We start from the raw sequence: 23,457 nt of genomic DNA, 5'->3' as shown, positions 1-23,457 counted from the left end.
AGAGATTTTTCATATTTTATTGAAAAAAATGTTCTAGAACCATTTGGAGGTTCATCTCCATCTTATCAGGTCTTTGCGGTTATATTGCCAAATAATTGTCTAGGCCAGTACTGTCCAATGGAAATATAATGCAAGCCTCGCAGATAAGATTAAGTTCCCTAGTTGCTACATTAATAAAGGTAAAAATAAACAGGTGAAATATATTTTAATAACATATTTTATTTAACCCAATATGTCTGTTTCCCCCCAAAGCCGTGGTTGGCTCTATTTATATTCCTTACCAGCAAATAGGTAACTCTTCCAGAATGCTTTCCTCACAGGCAAGAATTGTTTAAACCAAACAAGCCAGTGATAGGACACAGTAATTTAGAGTATCTCTTTTTATTATTCTGCATATATACATTAAAGACAATATTTAAGTTAATATATATTTCAAAAGAGTAATGTGTTCAAAACTAAAAACTGTGTTTTCAAAACTAATACATCTTTTTTTTTCTTAAGATTTTATTTATTTATTTGAGAGAGAATGAGAGAGAGAGAGCATGAGAGGGGGGAGGGTCAGAGGGAGAAGCAGACTCCCTGCTGAGCAGGGAGCCCGATGCGGGACTCGATCCCAGGACTCCAGGATCACGACCTGAGCTGAAGGCTGTCACTCAACCAACTGAGCCACCCAGGCGCCCAAAACTAATACATCTTTTATTTTTTTTATTTTTTATTTTTTAATTTTTTTAAAGATTTTATTTATTTATTCATGAGAGACAGAGAGAGAAAGAGAGAGAAGCAGGCTCCCAGGGAGCAGGGAGCCCAGTGTGGGACTCAGCCCCAGGACCCTGGGATCATGACCTGAGCCGAAGGCAGACGCTTAACCAACTGAACCACCCAGGCGCCCCTACTAATACATCTTTTAACAGGAAAGCATAGCAGCTTAGTGACAGCGGAAAATCAAAGCATTTATTGGTTTACCGCTCATATCACTCCCTGCTTTTAAGTGAGGGAAGTCATGGGGTAGAGCTGTGGTGGGGTTCATGGATCACACTCACTTCCCTCCTTTCTTATTGCTTCAACGACATTGAAATGGAAGTGAAGTGGACTGCATGCTATTTTTGTGCATCAGGGGGGATTGGTGTTCATCAGAGGGGATCAGTTTTCATCTGTGTGCAACATGTTATAAATGAAAAATCACCAGACGTAGCAATTAAGAAATGTATTTCTGTTTAATTTTTTATTAAAGTATAATGAACACATACAGTGTTACCTTAGTTTCAGGTGTACAACATAATGAGTCAGCATTCCTGTATATTACTCAGTGCTCACAATCAGTGTAGTCTGTCACCAAGCAACCTTACTACTGTCTCACTGACTGTATTTCCTATGCTGTATGTTTCATCTCTGTGACATATATTTTGTAACTGGAAGTTTGTAACTCTTAATCCTCTCTATCTGTTTCACCTATCACCCCGCCCAACCTCCCCTCTGGCAACCATCAGTTGGTTCTCTGTATTTAAGAGTCTGTTTTTTGTTTGTTTCTTGTTTCTTTGTTCATTTGTCTTGTTTCTTAAATTCCACATGTGAGTGAGATCACTTAGTATTTGTCTTTCTCTGACTGACTTATTTCACTTAGCATTATCCCCTCTAGGTCCATCCACATTGTTGCAAATGTCAGGATTGCATTCTTTTTTATGGCTAATACTCTGGGGGGTGTGTGTGTGTGTACACCACATCTTCTTTATCTGTTCATCTGCTGATGGACACTTGAGGTGCTTCCATATCTTGGATATTGTACAATGCTGCAGTAAACACAGGGTGTATATGTCTTTTCAGATTAAGAAATGTGTTTTAAGACTCACTTTTCCACGGACTGTCAGTTGCCCCAGTTGTAAAATAAAAAGATCATACGAGAACATATGATCTTTAGGATAGCACATCTTGACTTTTTTTAGCAAGGTTTTATTTTTTTTTATTTTTAAATTTTTTTTTAACGTTCAATTTCTAGTTCTTTTTGTTTTAGATTGTCAGTCCTGACCTGGGGTTTTCACTGCACGCCATCCCTTTACTTTTGTGGTCTATCTCTGTAAATCATTAGGGACAGATTGGCTCTGAAGCTATGAAAGGAGTCCCGTGTAGGGTGATGGGAGTAGCAAGGAAAAAGCTGATCTGAGAGACATACTCAAAAATAAGTATGCTAATAGACTTATTGATAGGGTGGTTTTATCATCCTTGGTATCCAGAAACGAAGCTTAGGCTCTCTAGTGATGGAACATAGGAGATCAGGACCAGCTCCGTCAGAACAGGGAGAGGAGGCTCCATGAAAAACTAAAGATGAGTCTGTGCGGGGCACATCTTGAGACAAAGAGTTTGAAATAGGAATTTAGAGTACAAGTTTAAGCTACAGATGTAGATTTTAAATTTTTCTATTTAAATTTAGGCAACACAAAACCAGGGTCTTATTTTATTTTGTTTTGTTTTTAAGATTTTATTTCTTTATTAGAGAAAGAGAGAGAGCACACAAGCTGGGGGAGAGCCAGAGGGAGAGGGAGAGAGTATCCCAAGCAGACTCCATGCTGAGTGTGGAGCCCGATGCGGGGCTCGACTTCACAACCCTGAGATCACGATCTGAGCTGAAAACAAGAGTCGGCTACTTAACTGACTGAGCCACTCAGCCCTCCCTCCCCCAATCAGGGTCTTTTAAAGTGTGCAGATACCATGGAAAGCCTTTTTCTACTGGCTGTTTATTGAAGAACTGTATCAGCAGGTTGACTGCTGTTCTCTCAGCCAGGAGGGTAGTCTCTGCAGTAGAGAACCCCTCTTTGCTATAGGTCATTTGGAATAATCATTCTTTTAATATTTTGGACAGTGCTAAATTTCCTTAGTCTGGAGAGCCACAGTGATAAGACTACATTAGTTGGTTGGCTTTTAATAATTATTTCTCTTTGTTCCCAAGTTTTCTGTTCTATTCGCTTGTAAAGATCTATATTCAAGCAGGTCAATAGGCAATCTGCACAAATTATGCAGAAATCTAAACCTCCTTAAGGGATTTTTAAAGTACCCAATGGTGTTTTATGGCATACTTTCATTTGAATAACAAATATAAATACTTGTAAAGGTTTCCAAGCCAAGAGGATCCTTTCCTTGTGGCAACTTTAATTCCAGTTTGACCAATTCACAGGCCTTGCAAAGGTGTTCCTTATTAATTTTCTCCCCCTTTATCCAGGTCTTGGGTCCATCGCCCTTCACTTTGTCCTTTTTTCAGATCATCTCCATCAGTTTGCCAGGACAAACAATGTCTGTACTCCAAATTGGAAAGGTGAATTTACTGTTGCATGTCATGCTTCCTAATCCCTGACTGGTCTAGTGTCTGCTTGGCTGCTGCGTGAGCTGTCGGACACACATTCCATTACTTGATTTTTTTTTTTTTAATATTTTCTGTAAGTGTAATACGTAGAGTTCTGAACTTGCTCACTTAAAAGTCATCTTGATAGGAGAATTGGGAGAGGACAGAAAGTTTGTCGTCTTAGGTCTGATTTTCATCACTTACTGTAACTTCTGCACATACGATTGTAGGTCTGGTCTGTCCCTTATTTCATTATCTATCAAATTAAAAATTTTTATGAAAGTTGATGAGAGTGCAGGATTTTCAAATGCCAGGAGCAAATAAAAAAGAAAAACCAGAGAGAATATCCACACTTGTATCTCGTGTCATTGATCTTTGCTAAGATCAGAGGAGTTGTTGGCCATCCAGGAGCTGAAACTTGGAGGGTGGTCAGACAGTGAGGGCAGAGCTGGATGAATGTGAATTGTCTTCCTTAAAATTATACATTGGTTTGATTGAAGACTTTATCTTAGAAGAGAAAAAGAATCGTTTTTTTAAACATTTTAGTTTGCCAAAATAGAAACTACAAACAAAGCATTACTTTTCATTATGCATTTGTATTTGTCGAATGAATTCAGAGTTAAAGTGGGAAATGCTCTTCAGCATTTTTCTATTAGAGTTAGGAGTGTTTTGTTCCTCCTATTTCAACATTACAGGCTTCTGAGAAGGTAGGTAGAAAAGTGCTTACAAAACCTGACTTGTATGTGTTCTTGTATTGTTTTCACGGGTGAATCTCTCATTTTTACTTCTCACTCTCCTTCCCAGGTGAATGGAGGCATTGAGAACACATTAGAGAAGGAGGTGGTGCAGTATGACTACTACTCCTCTTATTTTGATATATTCGTAAGTATTTCCTGTTTTACATTTCATTTCAGATATGATGAATCTGTAACCAGCAGGTAAATTTCCTCCGAAAAGATCGCATGTTCTATGCCATTCACTTTCCCTCTCTCGAACACTGGCCTTCCTTTTCCTCAGTTTCTGGCCCAGTCCGTACACTCTTCTTTGTAAGAAACTGTCTGGTCACAGGAAGGAAGGACATGATTAGTGAGAGACAAGGAAGGGCAGCAGAAGGAGCCATTCTGCTTTTCTTGGAGGAGAGCCTTTATTCTTTTCATAGAAGCCAGCGACATACCCTAATCACTAACAGGAAAATTCCCCTTTTTATATAATAACACTATGAAAATGCCATTCCTTTTCTGCCTTGAGATAGATTTCCAAGAGTACTTTTAAATACTGTGTTTTAGTTTTTCTATAATTGGAGTTTTTGAGGAAAGTGATCTTTTGGTAATCCTGGGCAACATCAGCCAGTTGCAAAATTGCACATATGCAATTCTCTGTTGATGAGGGCTTCATTTCATTCAAAGGAATGCTTACAATCTTTCTAGGACACACTGTGACTCTCACTGGGCTTGGTACATCTCCCTGGTATCTCTTTATAGTTGATGATGTAAGTAAATCAGATCCTAACATTGTGTTAACATGCAGTGTAGGCAATATTCACAGTGAATTCCTCTAAATTCAGTTTACCTACTTTCTTCACTACCTTTAGAAGCTTTATGCAGAGTGGTTTAAGAGCAGGACCCTTAAAGTCAGAAAAACCTGGGTTTGATTCACAACACTGTCACTGTTTCTTTTAATATATTGGGTCTAAACTTCAGTTTTTTCATATGTAAAATGAGATCATCCTAGTTCTGAAAAGTAAATGAAGTAATGCATGGAAAACATTTAGCCCAGTGAGCGATATATTCTAGATGCTCAGAGAACTGTCTGCAGTCATTACCATCACCATTATTTTTGGCTGAGAATTTTAATGATTGAGTAATTACATTTTTAGTGGTTTTCGAACTACACTAGAAAGGCTTTTTGTTGCTGTTTTATTTCCGAAGGGGCCTGCAGAAGTGTGTATGGGGAAGGAGGTGGGACTCCTTTATAGAGGTTAGGGTTCCCTGTCATAAGCCCCATTCAACACAAGTAGTTCTGTTTTTATCTGTACAGTATGTTTCCAATAAGATTGTGTTGAACAAGTGTTTGGTTACTACAGAATATTTGGAAAACCACTAATATAATTTAATCCCCTCATTTTTCCAAACAAGGAAATTGAGTTTCTTTGGTTCAGTGTCTTGACCCACCCCAGGTCATTGAAGTTGGGGGCAGAGCATGTTAGATCCCAAATCCCGACATTTCTTTCTTCCTAAAACTATTGACATATAATAGCAAGATTGATTTCTCTTTTTTCTCTTCTTTGTCTTGCTGAATTTATCTTAAAATAGCCTCAGCCAAGAAACCAGGCTAATCTACCAGCCAGATCTCCGAGGGTTGTCTGTCCTTTATGCTTGGGGAGTCAGTGGTACTGGCCAGATAGGCAGGGCCCATTAGTTCAGACTGGAAGGACTGGCATGTGTGGCCTGGGAAATGGACACAGCCTCCAGGAAACCTCAGGACCTGGGAGACTTTGAGATAGAGGGCTGATGAAGACTTACCCTTTTGCCAAACCCAGAATTCAGGGATAGAGCTGGAATGAATAGAGAGGCTAAACAGTTCACAAACTGTTGGAAAACACATTTTTAATGAAAACAGCAAATTAAAAACAAAATCTAACTTGTGACCTTCATTTACGTAAAAGAATCGTAAGTGTTGGTCCTCTGGTTAATGGCCGCAAAAAGGCTGTCAGCCTCCAGCCTTTCAGCAGTTTTGATTAGTGAGGAACTTTTGGCAGAAAGAATCCTGCCTTCAGGCACTGCTCAAGAGTCACCTGACTTCTCCCTACCCACGATAGGCATGTCTTCCAAGGAAAATCGGTAAAATCTTATTCTATGTGTATTTCTTGCTAGATGAGAATTACAAGGACAGCTGTGACATAGTGGTTCAGTAGAGTCCAGCCACCGGGGTTCAAATCCCGGCTTCCTCAAACCCAGGTTTTTCTGACTTTAAGGGTCCTGCTCTTAAACCACTCTGCATAAAGCTTCTAAAGGTAGTGAAGAAAGTAGGTAAACTGAATTTAGAGGAATTCACTGTGAATATTGCCTACACTGCATGTTAACACAATGTTAGGATCTGATTTACTTACAAACAAGGAGTTGTTTGACTGTGCAATTTTTCTATCCACCTTATGTGCATAATGGGATTAATGGTAGTTGATGCATGGGATTGTTGAGGAAGGGATTACATGGGATAATAATACACATAAAAGGTTTCACAAAAGTCCCAGAGCCACCCTAAATAACTGGGTGGTAGCTACTCGGATAGAACTGTCCCAATACCCCCACAACCCAGAGCTTTATGGTAGACTTGACTAAGAACCTGGTATCTTCCAGAGGTGAGTGTTTGTACCAGGAGTGGAAAACTCAACTTTCAGAACATTTTCTCCGGTCTTAAAAGGATATCAGAAATATATGTGCACTCAAATAGAAAGGAAAAATAAAACATGTAATTATATATTCTTGTGTTGATAATGGGATGTGAATTTGAACCCTTATTTGGGCAGCATTGCACAGATTCTAAAGCAGGGATCTGAATACAGGTCTACAGCCCAGTGCCAGTCTTCAGTTAAGTCAGAATAATAAAGATGCTTTGGTGAGTTCTTCATAAAACTCAGTTATTTGTTTTTTTTTTTTTTAAACTTATCTTGTCTCTTTTTTTAATATAGCTTTTGGCAGTTTTTCGATTTAAAGTGTTAATACTTGCATATGCTGTGTGCAGACTGCGCCATTGGTGGGCCATAGCGGTGAGTATGTTTGTGTGAGTGGTTTGTCTCCTCCGATGCTGCTCACAACAGGGATAGGCTGGGAGAAAATGTGCTTTTCATCTGGGTTGAACTCTGCTAGCTTCTCCTGAGTCCCCTTCCTCCACGCTTCAGTAGGTTCAACACGCTGGGGCAGCTTTCCAGTGGTCAGTGAGTAACTAGCTTCGTCTCGGTGGATACTGAGCCAGATGAGGAACATAGAGCACCAACAGTGATTCTTGGCTAAGCACCAACACACCCTCTACCTCATTTTGCAAATGAGTGTTGAGATCAGCACCTGTGTTGCAAAGATACTTGGAAAATTTCCCCTTTGGTTGAAACTGCTTGGTAATTTTTCATGACTCGCTCTCTGCTTATTTTGATAATTGCCTTTCTTGCTATTTTATCCCCTCCCTCCAATATTAAAGGAAAAAGTTCCCATGCTCCTTTTTATTGTTGCCTTCAGGCTTCCTGAGAGCAGTGGTGTTTTTAAAGATTTATTTACTTTAGAGAGAGAGAGAGAGAGCATGCAAGGGGCGGGGGAGAGACAGAGAACCTGAAGCAGATTCCCTGCTGAGCTCCAAGCTGGATGCGGGGCTTGATCTCTCAACCCTGAGATCATGACCTGAGCCAAAACCAAGAGTCAGATGCTTAACCAACTGAGCCACCCAGGCACCCCAAGGGCGGTGGTGTTTTTGCTCATCTCTGTTTCTTTGCATCTGTCACGGAGCTTTGGCACATGCTCTTCACTGTCAGTAAATATTTACTGGTTAAAAGAATTATAAGTCTTTCTGCCTCAATTATTTTTGCCATTTCCGCAGATATCTGAACACTTGCCTTTCAGAGAGCTCTAATAAGGCAGGTGTATGGGGGGAATGTTGAGCTCCCCCAGCTGGAGAGAACTGCTCAGGAATACCTGCAGTCCTGCTTCTCGAGTGAGGCCTCGGGGTGTGTGTGGGTGCCGGCATGGCTAGCCCAGCTGAGGACAGACTCTCTCCTAAGACACAGTCCACTGGGAGCCACATCGGCCTGGGGCTTCTCTTCCAAGCATCCACAGAATCATAGGACTGACATCAGACCATCAGCTGAGCCACATGCTAATGTGTCTCAGATGTAGGCTGACAGTATTAGCCAGACTTGACTCCCTTTCCTGAATACATTTTTGCTGGTAACAAATTGCTGTGATTGTCCGTTCTGTTTTCTATAGCCGTCCCATTTGAAGCATTCTACTCCAGAGTCTCCTTAACGTACACTAGTGTTTGTCAGACCATCTGTCTCAGTATTTGTTCCAGAAGAGTGAGTGACTTTCAGTGAGTTTTTAGAAAGTATCTTCAATATCTATTTTTTAAGTTTTTAAAATTTTTTTTAAAGATTTTATTTATTTGTCAGGGAGAGAGAGGGAGAGAGAGAGCACAAGCAGGGGGAGCTGCAGGCAGAGGGAGAGGGAGAAGCAGACTCCCCACTGAGCAGGGAGCCCAATGAGGGACTCAATCCCAAGACCCTGGGATCATGACCTGAGCCGAAGGCAGATGCTCAACCGACTGAGCCACCCAGGCACCACAAGTATCTTCAATATCTTAACCAAATTATGAAGTGATGGATCATGATTAGCACATCCATTTGATTATTTTTGATTTTTCTTTTTAAAAACATTTGCAGAGAGGCATCAGCCAGCTGGAAGGAGGACTAACCTAGTACCTAAAAAGGTACTGTGAGCCTATAAAGTTAGTTAGTGTCAGAATGTAAAATGCCTCCTCTTGCAGAAAGCTCACTGGCTGCAGGGTGTGTGTGTGTGTGTGTGTGTGGTGATTTGCTAACCAATACTGACTCTGCAGCTGTGTTAATACTTACACAGCTTCACACCCGATGTCCCCTGACTCCATTCTGTCAGTCAGGCTCCTGTTGGCATCACTCTGGGCAGGTGTCATGTTGCTAGGAACCCTAGTTGGGGGATGAGGGACAAGGTCCTGTGGGATGATCTCTGGGCTCCCAACCACTAGGGGGAGCCCCGCCTCTGCATTTCAGGGGTCCCTTCTGTGGGGAGAGGGCCTTTGCAAGTTGCACCTAGTGGGGGACAAAACTTAGGTTCCCAGCACACTAGCCTGCTAGACCCTGGGAGGAGGGAGAGCATCAGGAGCCAGGGAGGGATCGGGCGCCACGGAGAAGCCCACGTTGGCCCAGTGCACGTTCAGGGGCCGGAGACAGAGTGATGTGGGCAGGAGCTGGGCCTGGCTGAGCTTTTCCAGGCATTAGGAGTTTCTGGTTCAGACAGGTGTCTTTGGGGGCAGGTGTCTTCCCCACGTAAAATGTCTAATTTGAATGGTTCTGGATTATGTGTCTTTCAGCTGACGACAGCAGTGACCAGTGCCTTTTTACTCGCAAAAGTGATCCTCTCAAAGGTACAGCCTCCCACGTTTTCTTACAATTACCATCTATAATGGCGAAGCTTCATTTTCCAGTGTGAGCTCCTGGTAACTTCATTTCCCTCTCCTGGTCACCTCTGTCCTTCCAGCTTTTCTCCCAAGGGGCTTTTGGCTACGTGCTCCCCATCATTTCATTCCTCCTTGCCTGGATTGAGACGTGGTTCCTGGATTTCAAAGTCTTACCTCAAGAGGCAGAAGAGGAAAATAGTAAGTGTCCCCCAGGTTAGGCTCCTGAGAGCGACTAGGGACTGAGCTAGAAGGAAGACCCTGGAAGTGCTGATTGGAATGGAGCTTAGCTTTTTGCTAAGACTTCTTTTCAATGTAACGTTAACAGCATTTTATTGTGGCTAACCTTGCCAAGAAGCTACCAGAATTGTGACATCAGCCCCAGCATCTGAATTTCTTCTCTTCCAGGACTCCTGATAGTTCAGGATGCTTCAGAGAGGGCGGCACTTATACCTGGTGGTCTTTCAGATGGTCAGTTTTATTCTCCACCTGAATCTGAAGCAGGTAAAAAAATGTGATTATCATTTGTGTTTTCATCCATCACTCAATAGCTCGGCCCTCCCTCCCTCTCTGCTCCCTCTGCTCTCAAAACACTGAGCAGACATTGAACGCAGCAGACACCGAGGATACGACAGTAATTGAGACGTGGTCTTGCTGTGGGACCCGTGGTGAGACCCAAAGTGTAAGGTCAATGTACCCGAGGGCCACAGACCCTGTGACGTGCGATGTGCATCTCAGAAGACAGGCAGAGCAGGGGAAGGGTCTTGATGCTCTCTTATTCCCTGCCACCCCCTCACCTGACCGTCCTCCAGGACCCCCCTGTGTGAGGAGGGATCTCAGTCCACCCAGTTGCCCATGACAGAGATCAGAGCCTCCCTGGGGACCTGCCCTTTTCAGGGCTCCCATCCCATCGCTCCCCCTGCCATTTCCACCCTCTGTATTCCTGCCTCCAGGGTCTCATGCATTGTACCACCTCCTGTCTCCTCCACATTCAGCCTTTCCTGCTGTGGTTCCTGCACCAGCCTCCTGTGTCCCTGCCTCAGTCAGCCTCTCCCAGCCCGACCAGAGAGCCATGTGACATAGAGCACTTGCATTGCTCCCTGGGTTCCTCAACCCACTCTAGGAGGTGAAAGTCTCATTATTCCTGTTTCAGAGATGAACAGATTGAGGCACAGAGGGGGGAAATAATTTGTGCAGGGTCCCTGGAAAAGTAAAAGGTAGAGATAGGATTTTAACCCTGGCTCAGTGCTGGAGTCCACGCTCACAGCTAATCCATCTGTGGACTTTCAGTATTAATGGAAATGCAGCATTGATCACATCTTCTGCCCAAAAGCCTTCACTAGCGGAAGGGATTAAGGAAGTCATGGTCCTTAGCCTGGCAGCAAGCACCAGTTTGACCTCACCAGTTGTCCGACCTCCCAGTACTGTCTCCCTGTGTTCCCTTCTTAGCTTTGCTGAAAACATTGCGTGCCCAAACCCTCAAGCCATTGCTCGGCTTGCTTTCCTATCCTTCACACTGTTGCTCTGCATTCCTACTCTCCACTCACAGGAGAGAGGGCTTCTCCCACCGCACCCCCACCTGCTGGCTGCTGGGGAGGGTGTTCTCTGCATTTCCTCAGGGACTTTCCCCCAACCCTGTCATCTCTACTGGCTGCACTGCCCTCAACCCTGACCTGGCCTGGCGTGTTTCTACCACTGGGACTGCAGACTGATTTAGAGACTGCATTATTTTATAAACACTCCCACTATAAGATAGATAGTAGAGCAGATTCCAGGCAGAAAGACTCATGTGAGTGATCAGAGGCACAGCAACGGGACAGCGAATCAGGGGATCTCCAAGTAACCTGATACTCTGAACTATTCGGGTTGGATCTAAACGCAGGGTAAAACACGAAAGCACAGAATTAGATGAAATACAGATATGAGCTAGCAGAAGATCTCTTTCTCAGCCAACAGTAGCTCAAATAAGCATTACACTTTTGCATACCTCATTATGAGAATTATTTCCTTGAGTTTTTTTTGTCATAGGACTCATTCTTTTGAATAAGGAGGTTCACTTTGTTGTTCATGCTTTTATATAGATTTTATTTTTCTAAGTAATAAAGGTTCTCAGTAGTAATGTATTTACTTGCTTAGAAGTTCAGAGCAGCAGGATAATAATACAGGAAGAATACCACTTAGACATTCTTCATCAAGCTTCAGTTCTGAATCCATTGGCTTCCTGCCTCTGCCTTTTACCCCCTCCTAGTGGTGGTTGGGAGCATTACCATTTCATTGGATCATGAAGCTGAACTAGAACTAGAACGTTGTCAGGGTGTTGTGCTGGGTACTGCTTTGTTCAAGACAAAATGCAGGTAAGTTGCAGGCAGAGAAGGAGTGTTCAAAGTGACTTACTTTATTGTATTATATTTTCACTCTCGGAACATTCATGTTAGGAAAGAATTAAAATTAAAAACTATTAATGGAATCGATGTGCCTAGAACGTAAGATTTGACTCTAAAGCACAGCTGGCTCATTCGGGCAGTGGCTACAAATGAAACAGAACAGGAGTCTGTGCTCCTGCTGCCCTGGGATGGATCCAGTGCTGATGGGCCCCTGGTGGAGGAGAGGGCGTCTGGGGGCTGCTTGCCTTCTCCTGACTTTCTCCAGCACCTAGTGCAGAGCTGTCACAGAGTAGATGTATAGCTGTGGAAGGAATGGGCGAGAAGAGAGAAAGAAAGACATCAGAGGCACCAACAATTAAAATTAAAATATTAGCATTTTTCCTTGTAAATTTCTTTGAAATTTAGTATCTTAGAGATTTGGAAAACTAGCACCTTTTGGTAGATGTAATTTTAAAGGATATAAAGGTGGTGTGTTTGCAGGTTTGCATGTTGGTCTAACTGTGTCCTGCTTCCCCGTGTATTCAATGAAGGAAGGAGGAAGCACAGTCCATTGTCAGATGATTGGGCTGAAGGTGTTATGTGTGGTCAGACAGCTGAAGTGAACCAGTCGTGATGCTGAGGAAAAGGTAGTTACCTCGTAAATCATCGAAAGACTTAATTTGAAGAATAGTTCAATTGCATCATATAATCTGTGCTAAGCAAATCTAGAGAAAAACACTATAATTCTAATTTTACACTTTCTAATAGTAACCAGCCATACATGCTAGTTTGCCCTGGACAGTTTTGGCTAACTCCTGGGGTTCCATGCAATTATTATTAGAACTTCTTTGATCTCTAGGAAATGTTCTTGTTTAGATGATCAATTCTATGGTCACCTGATGTGTAATCAACAGATATGAAACACAGTTTTTCTACTTTTTATTAAAAATTTTGAAGTGTATTAAAACATCACCACTGAGGATATTATCTAACCTTGATTTAAAAAAAAAGAATAGCTTTAATGAGTTATAATTTGCATACTATAAAATTGACCCATTGTAAATAGGTAATTGCATGATTTTTATACTTTTAAGCCAACATCACAGTATAATTTTAGAGCACTTTTATCATCCAAAAATATTTTGTATCTAATACTTACTCCTGTTTCCAGTCCTAGATAAACCACTAATCTACTTTCTGTCTTGAAAATATGCCTTTTTTGGACAATTAATACAAATATCACATAATATGTAATTTTTACATGTGGCTTCTTTTACTTAGTATAATGTTCTTGACAGCCATTCATGTTGTGACATGTGTAAGTCATTTGTTCCTTATGTGACTCAATACTATTCCATTTTATGGGCATACAGTGTTTTCTTTATTTATCAGTGGTTAGACTTGGAATTGTTGGCAATTTTTGCTATTATGACTAATCCTATGAACTTTTATGTGCATGTCTTTGTGGGGACATTTGTTTTATTTTTCTTAAATTCCTAGGAGAGGACTTGCTGGATATTACGGCAAGTTTCTGTTTAACATTTCAAGTGATTGCCAAAGTATTCTCCAAAGTTGCTGTACCATTTCACATTCCCTCCAGCAGTATGTAAGGATTTGTTTCTCCATGTACTCACCCACACTTGGCAGAGGCTTTTTGATTATAGTTATTCTGGCAGGTATGAAGTGCTATCTCCTTGTGGTTTTCACTTGCCCCTAAGGACTGGTGACCTTGCGAACTTTTCATGAGCTTATTAATTATTCATTTATCTTCTTTGGAGAAATGTCTATTTTACCACCTTTTTTCAAGTTACGTTGTTTGTCTTCTTATTGAATTTTAAAAGTTCCTTAGACGTTCTAGATAAAAGTCCTTTAAATGATGCACAAATATTTCTTCCCCAGGCTGTAGACTTTTCATTTTCTTCGTGGAGCCTTTTGAAGCACATGTTTTGAATTTTGATGAAGTCTAGTTTATCAGAATGTATTCTTTTATGGATAATGTGTTTGTGGTCATATCTAAGAGCTCCTTGCCTTAATCTTGTATCTTTCCTGTGTTTTCTTCTAGAATATTTTATAGTGTTAGCTCTTCTACTAAGTTTATGGTCCATCGTGAATTAATTTTCATGTATGGAGAAGGTAGGGAATTAAGTTTATTCTTCTGCTTTTGGATATCCAGTTGCTGCAGTACAATTTGTTGAACAGACTATCCCCTCCTGCACTGAATTTGCACATTTGTCAAAAACCATTTGACCATAAATGTAAGGGTTTATTTCTGGACTCTCACTTCTCTTCCATTGACTTGTATGCTCTCTTAGCATGAGTACCACACTGGCCTTATTACTGAAACTTAATCTTTTTGTAGCTTTGAAATCAGGTGCTGTAAGGCCTTGCTTCAAAGACCCACCCTGCTGTCCCCAGAACCTCATGTGTCAGTGATAAAGCTTTCCACACCCTCTGTGTGTGTGGCAACATCAGTCTCAACATCTAAATCAAATTTTGGGTGGGTCCCTCCCCCCACTGCTTCTGCAAGGTGACCACATCAGTTCTCCAACTTTGTTCTTTTTCAACATTGTTTTGTCTATTCTAGGTCTTTTGGGTTTTTATGTCAATTTTGGGATGAGCTTGTTAATTTTTGTGAGTAAAGCCTACTACATTGGGTTTATAGATGAATTTGGGAAGAATTGCCATCACGACAATATTGAATCTTCTAATCCATGAACATGGACCTCTCTGCATTTATTTAGATATTCTTTAATTTTTCTCTGCATTGTTTTGTAATTTTCAGCATACAAGTTTTGCTTTTCTTTTGTTGAATTAATTCCTAAGCATTTTATCCTTTTTAGATCTATAGTAAATGGAATTGTTTCCTTAATTTCATTTTCAAATTTTCCATGCTAGTATATAAAAATTCCACTACTATTTTGTGTATGGAATGTGTACCTTGTGACAGTGCTAAGCTTGTTCTTGAGTTCTAGTTTTGGTTTTGTGTGTATGTAGATTCCATGACATTATCTGCATACAGGATCATGTCATCTGCAGTTAAAGACTTTTTTACTTTTAATTTTCACTCTGTTAAATGTATTTTATTTTTTAGTTGCACTGTCTAGAACCATAATACCATGTTAAATAGAAATGTCAAGAGCACACATCCTTGGTCTTGTTCCTGGTCTTTCGGGGGATGCAGTCAGTCTTTCAACATTAAGTATGATGTTAGCTGTGGGTTTTCACAGATGCCCCTTATCAAGTTAAAGAAGTTTGCTTTTATTCTTAGTGTGAGAGTTTTTATCATGAATAAGCATTAAATTTTTTACATGCTTTTTATGCATCTATTGAGATGATAGTATGGTTTTTATCCTATATTCAATTGATATGATGATGTACATTAAGTAATATCGATATATCACATCAACTGTTTATATAGGATAAATCCCACTTGGTCATGTTGTATAATCCAGTATTATTTTTCTGGATTTGACTTGCTAATATTTTCCTGAGAATGTTTGTACATATATGTACATGTGAAATATATGCTTATGATATTTTACTTACTGGATTGTAGTTCTCTTATTATGTCCTTGCCTTTAATATCAGTAATGCTGACCTCATAGAATACATTAGGAAGTCTTTCCAAACACACTGTTTTCTGAATGAATTCTTCTTATGAATGATTAATATTATTTTTCCTTTAAATGTTTGATAAATTCATCAATGAAACCATCAGGAACAAGAATTATCTTTGTGGAAAGACTTCTAATTACTAACTAAGTTTCTTTACCTATTATATATAGATGTACTCAGATTTTTTATTTCTTGAGTTTATTTTGATAATTCGTGTCTTTCTAGGAATTCATTTCTTCTAAATTATTTGTTGATGTAAATTATTTATAATATTCCCTTATGATCATTTTTAACTTCTGCAGAATTGGTAGTGATGTTCTTTTTTTCTAGTTTCGGTAATTTGTGTCTTCTCTCATTTCCTCTTTGTAACTCTAGGTTGAGGTTTATCAAGCTTGTTGATATTTTCAAAAAACTGGCTTGTTTACATTGGTATTTCTCTCTTGTTTTTCTCTATTCTGCTTCAGTTATTTCTATTTCAGTTTTTATTTCCTTTATTCTGTTTGGGTGGGTTTAGCTTGCTCTTATTTCCCATGTTTGATTTTACATTTTTCTTTTCTGATGTGGGCATTTTTAAAGCTATAAATTTTCTTCTAGGCATTGCTTTAGCAACCTCTTATGAGATTTGATGTGTTATGTTTTTAGTTTCATGCACTCTTGGCTTTCAGCAGTTGCCTATGAGGTGAACCTAATTGTATATATCCCAATCGGTATTTCTTTACTTTATTAGATTTGTAGATTAATATTTCTCAGCAAAATTGGCCCAAACGCTTAACCATAAGGAAGTTTGGGCCATTGTTTCTTCAAACATTTTTCCTGTTCTTTTTTTTTTTTTCTTTCTGCTCTGTCTGGGAGTCCCATTCCATTAATGCTATCTCATTGGTCTCTGAGCTCTGTTCAATTTTTCTTGTTTTTTTTCTCTGTTACTCAGCTTGGATAACATACAGCGCTATTTTCAGATTCACAGATTATTTCTTCTGCCAATTTGAATATTCTCTTAAACTCCTCTACAGAATATTCCACTTAAATTATTATATTTTTCTATTCCACATTTTACTTTTAGGTATCTTTTCTTTTTTATAATTTATCACATCCTTTAGAATATCTATTTGTTCATTTATTGTTGTCAGACTTATTTAAAAATGGCTTTCTATGCTTTCTTGAACATATTTATAATAGCTGCTTTGAAGTCTTTGTCTGCTAAATAAAAAACCTGGACACACTCAGAGAGTTTCTATTGAATTGTCCAGGTTTCCCCTGCGCCTGAGAATAGTCACACTTTTTGATTCTTTGCCTTTTTTTTTAATTGAAAAATATTTTGTTGAAAAAACATGGTAGCAACTCTAGAGTCTGATTTTTACCCCAAAAGGTTGCTTTTATTGTTATTTTTTCAAAAAAAATGCTTAGGCTAAATCTGTGAAATTATGTCCCTTGTAGTATGTGGCTCTTGATGGTTCTACTCAAGGTTTTGTTTTGTTTTGTTTTTTTAATTTTAAGCCTAGCTGCCCAGGGACCACCTCTGTGTCTGCATAGTTTAGTGGTAGCCAGTGATTGGATGGAGATTGTGCTTAAGCACCTTGGTAAGACTTCCAGCCTCTGTTATGTGAAATAAATCAGAGAAAGATAAATACCATATGGAATTTAAGAAAGAAAAAAAAGACAAAGAAAAAAACAGACTCTTAAATACAGAGAACAAACTTGTTACCAGAGGGGGAGGTAGGTGGGCAGATAGGCGAAATAGGTGAAGGGGATTAAGAGTACATTTATTGGGATGAGCACTGAGTAATGTTTGGAATTGGTGAATCACTATATTGTACCCCTGAAACAGTATACATTAGTTATACTGGAAATTTAAAAAAAGACCTCCATCCTCTGACAGATAGTTACGTGTATATATTGAGTAGCATATTCAGATTTTAGGGAATTTAAGTTTTCCTCTCCTTGTACTCTTCACTGAGTCTTTTCACATCTCTGCATATATCCAAAGCCTCAGGATTGACCAGGAGGCTCTTTTGGGTGTCTGCTAAACATGCACACGGCTTCAGCCAAGCACATGCTTGCAGGAGCCACGACCCCAGCCGCAGACCAGCAGAGCCCCTGGCCTTCCTGCTTGCACCACACAGCTTGTCAGCTCACCTTCACGTCACTCCCCACCCCAGATTAACTCAGCTCCTCACACTGTGTAACTCTGTTTCCAGTCCTCATGGGCTGTCCTATCTTGGAAGAACCTTCATGCCTATTGAGCTGAGTACTGGGAGGTGGGAAAGGAATGGGACCAGCTCTAGGCAAGAGCACTACTGTTGTTTCCTACCTTCAGCTTTTCAAGCGTAAACACTTGTAGATTTTTGTATGTCTTTGGACATTTCCCAACTGCTAACATGGTTAGTTTTATTTATCTAGTCCAGTTTTATAGTTGCTTTTCAAGGAGATTTGTTAACTTCACTTGACCATAACCAGAAGGCCTTACTAGCTTATTTTTAAATTATGTAAAACATACATATTACTATGTTTTAATTAAAACTTTGGCTTTATTTAGGAGTCCCAAATAATTCCAAGACACGTCAGCTTGTTGTGGCTCAAATGCCATTAGTCTGACGGGTGGAAATAAGTCCAGAAACAGAAAGATTTGGTATGACGATCTTCCTCAGACTCATTTCCAAGTGAGAACGCATTAATCCACCCCAGGGTGATAATGATTTACGGCAATTTAGTAGGATGGAAAGTGAAGCCTTCTGATCACTATACCTTTATCTATTTATGTTACCACTAGCTTAACCTGAGCCGTGTGACGTTTATGAGGTTAAGATGTGGGGCACGATCTTAAGTTTCTCTGCTATTCATTTTCCTGCAATAATGCAGGCAGACATTCTCAGAAGAAAAAATGAGCTGTTTGAGGTGCATTATCTGACCGGGGGAAGCAGCTCTAGCTTTCAACCGGCTCCTCCTGAGGCAGGCTCCTTCCTTTGTGTGTGAGAAGGCTCTATCCCTCACCTGCTACCTTGTCTTCCCATGGATCTTGTTTTATGTCCCTTCCCTGGTTGTGAGCGTAACACTCGCCTTTTATAAAAATGTGCACAGAACAGCAAGCACAGAACCTGTCCTTCAAACTCTGTGCCACATCAGTGTTGACAGCAGTTCCTCTCCTGCTCGTTTTGTGTTTGTTTGTTTATTTTTTCATCTTTTTTATTATGTTAATCACCATACATTACATCATCGTTTTGTGTTTGTAATTCCACATAATTGTGGCTGTACTGCTAGTATTATTTATACCCTTTTTTAAAATTATAATTTAAAAATTATGAAGTCAGTTTGTTGTACATATTTTGGAACATTCAGAAATGATTCAAGTCATCTGGTTATTTTCTTGTAGGCTTTCTGATTGGCACATATGTACTTAAGTTTTTATTTTTGTAATTATCCTATGGGATATCGTTCTTTTCATTACATATTTGCTTTTACTTTATAAAATGTTCATTTTCCATGCTGTAATGAGCTATGTAAATATAAGTGGATACAAGATATTTGTGGAAATAAAATAATTTTTAAACTTTTCTTCTAGCCTCAGACATCTAGACTTTTTTTCCTGATTTTTAGCAAAATCCACTTAATGGAAAACACGTATCATTTCATCAGACGTATTTCCTAAACAGATAATTCCGGAATGAAATGGTAGGCTCAAATATACGAATAATATAAGGTTCACCTTTCTTTTTTTTCTTTCCTTTTCCCTACCTTGTAGGATCTGAAGAAGAAGCTGAAGAAAAGCAGGACAGTGAAAAACCACTTTTGGAACTATGAGTACTACTTTTGTTAAAGTAAGTGTTTGAAAGTGAAAGTGTAATAAGAAACTAGTTAAATATGGATCATTTCTTTGAGTCGATTCAAGGTCGGGTTTAATAATATGAATACAAATATATAGCCAGATTTATCCTAGTCACATGAATATATAGTTATATTTTATTCATATAAAATTTAACATTCTTTTGCATAGGTGTGAATTTGTAAAGTATGAAAAATACCTCAGAGTTCAAATTTCTCTTTTTTCCCTTGAGGTAAAATTAGCATATAACATTAGGTAAGTTTCAGGTGTACAACATTAGAATTCAGTGTTTGTGTACACTACAAATCACTACTGCAGTGTGATCACCATCATAAGTCTAGTTACCATCCACATTTCTACAGAATAAGGATGAGTTCATTATTGTTTACTTAGCCAGAACGTCTCCATGTCAGATGTTGTTCAGTTACAAACCCTCTGTGCATGAGGGTAGCGGTCCCAAGGGATGTGGGTACCAAGTGTCTCTGTCTACACCTGAACACGCAGGACTAGAATGGTGAGTGACCGTCCCAGGTGGCACAGCTAGCAGGGGGCAGAGCTAGGACTCAGGCCCCCCCAGTCTAGTACCAGGGTCCACCCTGGCCCTGCACCCAGATGTCCCCCAAGTGCTGTGGAGCTTCCATGAAGAAGCATGTGGTCCAATCAGAGCAGGAGGTGATGGGCCTCCAGGTGGGGCCTTTTGTTCAGTCACTTCAGATCATCAAAGGAAAACACTTCAGCCTCAGAAATGCCAGCAAATAAACACAAAGTGAATTGTAGTAGCAGCAGCTCTGCCTAATTATGTGAGGACAGAAGGAAAGTGGTGTTCGGCTCGGAGCTGCTGAGCAGCTGGGACAGGTGGGGACTGGCCGCAGAGCAGCCTGGACCGGTGAGTGGGCCCTGTTTCTCCACCCCCAAGGCCCCAAAACACTCCAGACCTGCTTTCTGCATCAGTGGTTGAGACGCAGTAAAGATAGGGGTCTGTGAATAGTAAAGCTCTAAAATGCCTTAAAATAAATTCTTGTGTGGCCTCACCCAGGTCCTTTTGTGTCTGTAACAGCCCATTTCAGCACACAAACTTTCTCATGAAAATATAAGGCAAAACGTAGCACTTTACTTTTTAACACTGTAGCTCAAATTTTTTTATGTTCTCTCTTTTTCTAAGTGTGAAAATCCATCATTGAAAGTCACTGGAGGGAAAAAAAAAAAGGACCAGAGCTGGGTCTTCCTCTTGAAAGTTGAAGGTGACATCCCCTGCTGACTTTAATGAATGGCTAATAAAGAATTTATTTATTGTAATACCTCATAGACATTGTACCAGATCACGTACATTTAGGACCTGCCTGTGGCTGGTAAGATAATGTGATGATCCATCCCGTGTTAGTGAGACTGAGTCTGATCTGTTTGTGAATAGTTGGAGCAAAGTCTTGTGCTGTATTCCCGATCAAAAGACTTCTGAATATATTGGAATAACACTTTTTTAGTAAGCAAAATATCTTTTTATTTGATTCGCAGTTTGGAATTTTTTGTTTCATGTCTCAGATTTCGTTTGTATTTCTTTTTTAACATCCAACATTTCCCTTGTGTTTTTTAACTCACGCTTATGCACTCTTTGTACAATTTTAAAAAGTAATAAATACCAACATATCAAAATGGTTCATTTTATTTTACTTGTTTTGCATTATGTATTTGGCTTGAAGTATTGGAATTACCAAAGGGGGGCCAGGAGGGAATGTGAGTACATGTACAGCATAACCAGACATTTTTGTATTATTTTCATTATGAAATAGCATCTTTCTCTGAGAAGTATGGTTCTGAAATGGTGTGAGACTCTTTATTTTGAACCTACAGTCTGAAATCATGGCCATCATTTCTCTTTGTGTGGCTAATTTGAATTAAAATAAACTAAATTATATTGTGAACTCTTTCTTTCCAACATGAGTATTTCCCTCAATGCTTCATGCGAAGATAGTGTGTCTCTTAGTTTTCTTTCCTTTTTCATTGTGTCTTTCAAGAAAAACTCAGTTATGAGTACTGACTGGTGCTGGTTTGGCTGGAAAGTAGCCATTTGTACAGGTCAGATCAACTCTGTTGGACCCTCAGCACACTTACCTGATGTGTATGTCTTCTGTGGATCCTTGCTCAGTCTGACTACTGCAGGGACTGAGATGACTCAGTCTATGACATTCAATGACACAGGTAAACTCAGGGCCTCCATAAGGCTATGTTCTTGTGAGGGAAGAAGCACCTGCTGTTGTGATGTCTACAGTCTACCTGTGCTAGTAGCTTCATGGGCACAGGTCTCATGTCACCCTGTCCACACTGACAAAATGAGACTGAAGATAGGAGCCTCAGTAAATCACCTGCCATGGAAAAGTGCAGATCCTGGCAGAATGTGGGGGATCACCTAGTGTTACAAGAAGTCTGCATGCTGTTTCCTTCAGAACAGTGTCATTGGAGTGGACTGAGGGAGCAGCGTCTCAACAGTCCTGGTCATATGATCCCAACTCATGTAGCAGGTGCTGGAATGAACTTGGTATAAACTAGGGGGACCCTCACCCACAGCCTCACAGTATGTTTGACAGCAGGAGCGTGAGTACACAGGTGGATATGTTCTTTCCATTAGCTGTGGCCCTCTGGAAGTGAGCAAAGTCAGCTGTGGTTTAACTGTCCTTATTTCATCTCACAACACCCGAGCCACCGCTTGCACAGCCCCAACCAGCAGGGGCTGGTTTGACTTCAAGCATTTTCCACGAATCAACCACATTGACAGAGCACATCGACAAAACAAGCCTGAGAATATAGAACGCCATCACCACACCAGCGCCTCCTGCCACCCACACTGTCCCCTGCACCACCACCCTCCCCTTCTGTGCACCTCCCAGTCCAGGGCAGCCCAGGGCCCGTTGGGGAAGGAAGGTGCTAAGGAGTTGGAAGCCACAGGAAACACTGCCTAGGAGCCCCAGCAGTGACATCAGCCCACACAGCTTTCGGTCATTTGCTAGTTCCCCTCTGTGCCTCTGTGCTTTCCACGTGCAGTAACAGTTCCAGATCACTCAGTAGAGGCTCAGGCATTTGTCCTAAGAGTTCTGATCACATTCTTGAGAATCAAGGAGTAAATCAAAATTAAATTTCCATTTTCTTGTATCTGGTGGGTCTTAGGTTGTTTCCACATGGGAACCTCTACTTGGTTTCCAACAGGACCTGTTTCACAGAAACTGAAGCTGATTCTAAGTAAACAAAAAATCCTTCCCAATTTTAAATGAGACATTGTTTTATTCTAATATATAAAAACTTCTACTTCAAAAGGATTCATTAGAAAAGAAGAAAAATAATCACTTTCTTGTTCACCTACTGACCATGCATTGAACATTTTGTTTTACACACATGTTTGTAAAGATACACATATTATTACTCAATAGAAACCATGTTCAAAGGACTGAACAAATACTGCACACAAAAAAATATAAACAGACTCAATATATGAAAAGATGGTTATCCTCATCAGTGAAAAACAAACTCAAACCTTGGTGGAATACTGTTTCACTTGTAAGATTAGCAAAATCCTGATGTTTGACAGCAGTGTCCTGACATTCACCTACATGTGGTAGAAATGCACAGTGGTACTCTCTCTCTATTGGGTAAGTTGGCAGTACCTATCAGAATGGCCAGTCCACATGTCCATAGTGACATAAAGCAATATTATAATTTCAGTGTATTTTATAATAGTAAAAGATTGGAAATAATCCAACGGTCTATCACAAGAAACTGATCTTATAAAGTATAGAGTCTCCAGTGAAATACTTTGCAGCCACCCTGTATACTGACATAAAAAAACTTAAGGATGTATAAATGAGAAGTGCGGAATAATGTATGTTGTATACTACATTTGTGTTGGAAGAAAATCTGATTTCTGCACTTATTTTTTATATGTACATCCATATTGGATACATTAAAACTGGAAGGATGCACAAGAAACAAAAGTGTGACCTGTAAGTAGGTGGGGAGGTAGAGACAGTGGTTGAAGGAAGATTTCCAATTCTGTTTTTAGAGTGTTTTCATTTCGGAACCATGTGAAGGTGTACTCTAAGAATTTTAGGGTCCTGACATGCATAGTTCTTCAACAACATTTTCTGATTAAT

At 40.0% G+C, this 23,457-nt stretch overlaps 1 protein-coding gene across 3 annotated transcripts in view; it reads left to right on the top strand.

Moving 5' to 3' along the window:
* STARD3NL (STARD3 N-terminal like) overlaps window positions 1–21,237 on the top strand; it is a 58,554-nt gene extending 37,317 nt beyond the window's left edge. For 2 of the 3 annotated variants that reach the window (XM_028095325.2, XM_028095326.2), the window contains 8 exons: window positions 3,251–3,304; window positions 4,136–4,213; window positions 7,020–7,097; window positions 9,440–9,493; window positions 9,607–9,724; window positions 9,932–10,027; window positions 19,238–19,313; window positions 20,481–21,237. In XM_028095325.2, coding sequence (XP_027951126.1) covers window positions 3,251–3,304; window positions 4,136–4,213; window positions 7,020–7,097; window positions 9,440–9,493; window positions 9,607–9,724; window positions 9,932–10,027; window positions 19,238–19,296 — 537 coding nt within the window. In that variant the 3' untranslated portion in view covers window positions 19,297–19,313; window positions 20,481–21,237. The remainder of the gene's footprint in view (window positions 1–3,250; window positions 3,305–4,135; window positions 4,214–7,019; window positions 7,098–9,439; window positions 9,494–9,606; window positions 9,725–9,931; window positions 10,028–19,237; window positions 19,314–20,480) is intronic. The other variant, XM_028095328.2, reaches the window with a different exon arrangement.
* Window positions 21,238–23,457: the final 2,220 nt, after the last annotated feature.

This window comes from Eumetopias jubatus, unplaced genomic scaffold (assembly GCF_037043125.1).
Source record: "Eumetopias jubatus isolate StellerSeaLion01/CBP00866 unplaced genomic scaffold, mEumJub1_p1.0 scaffold_14, whole genome shotgun sequence".
Taxonomy (NCBI): domain Eukaryota; kingdom Metazoa; phylum Chordata; class Mammalia; order Carnivora; family Otariidae; genus Eumetopias; species Eumetopias jubatus.
This window is presented reverse-complemented; position numbering and strand designations above follow the sequence as displayed.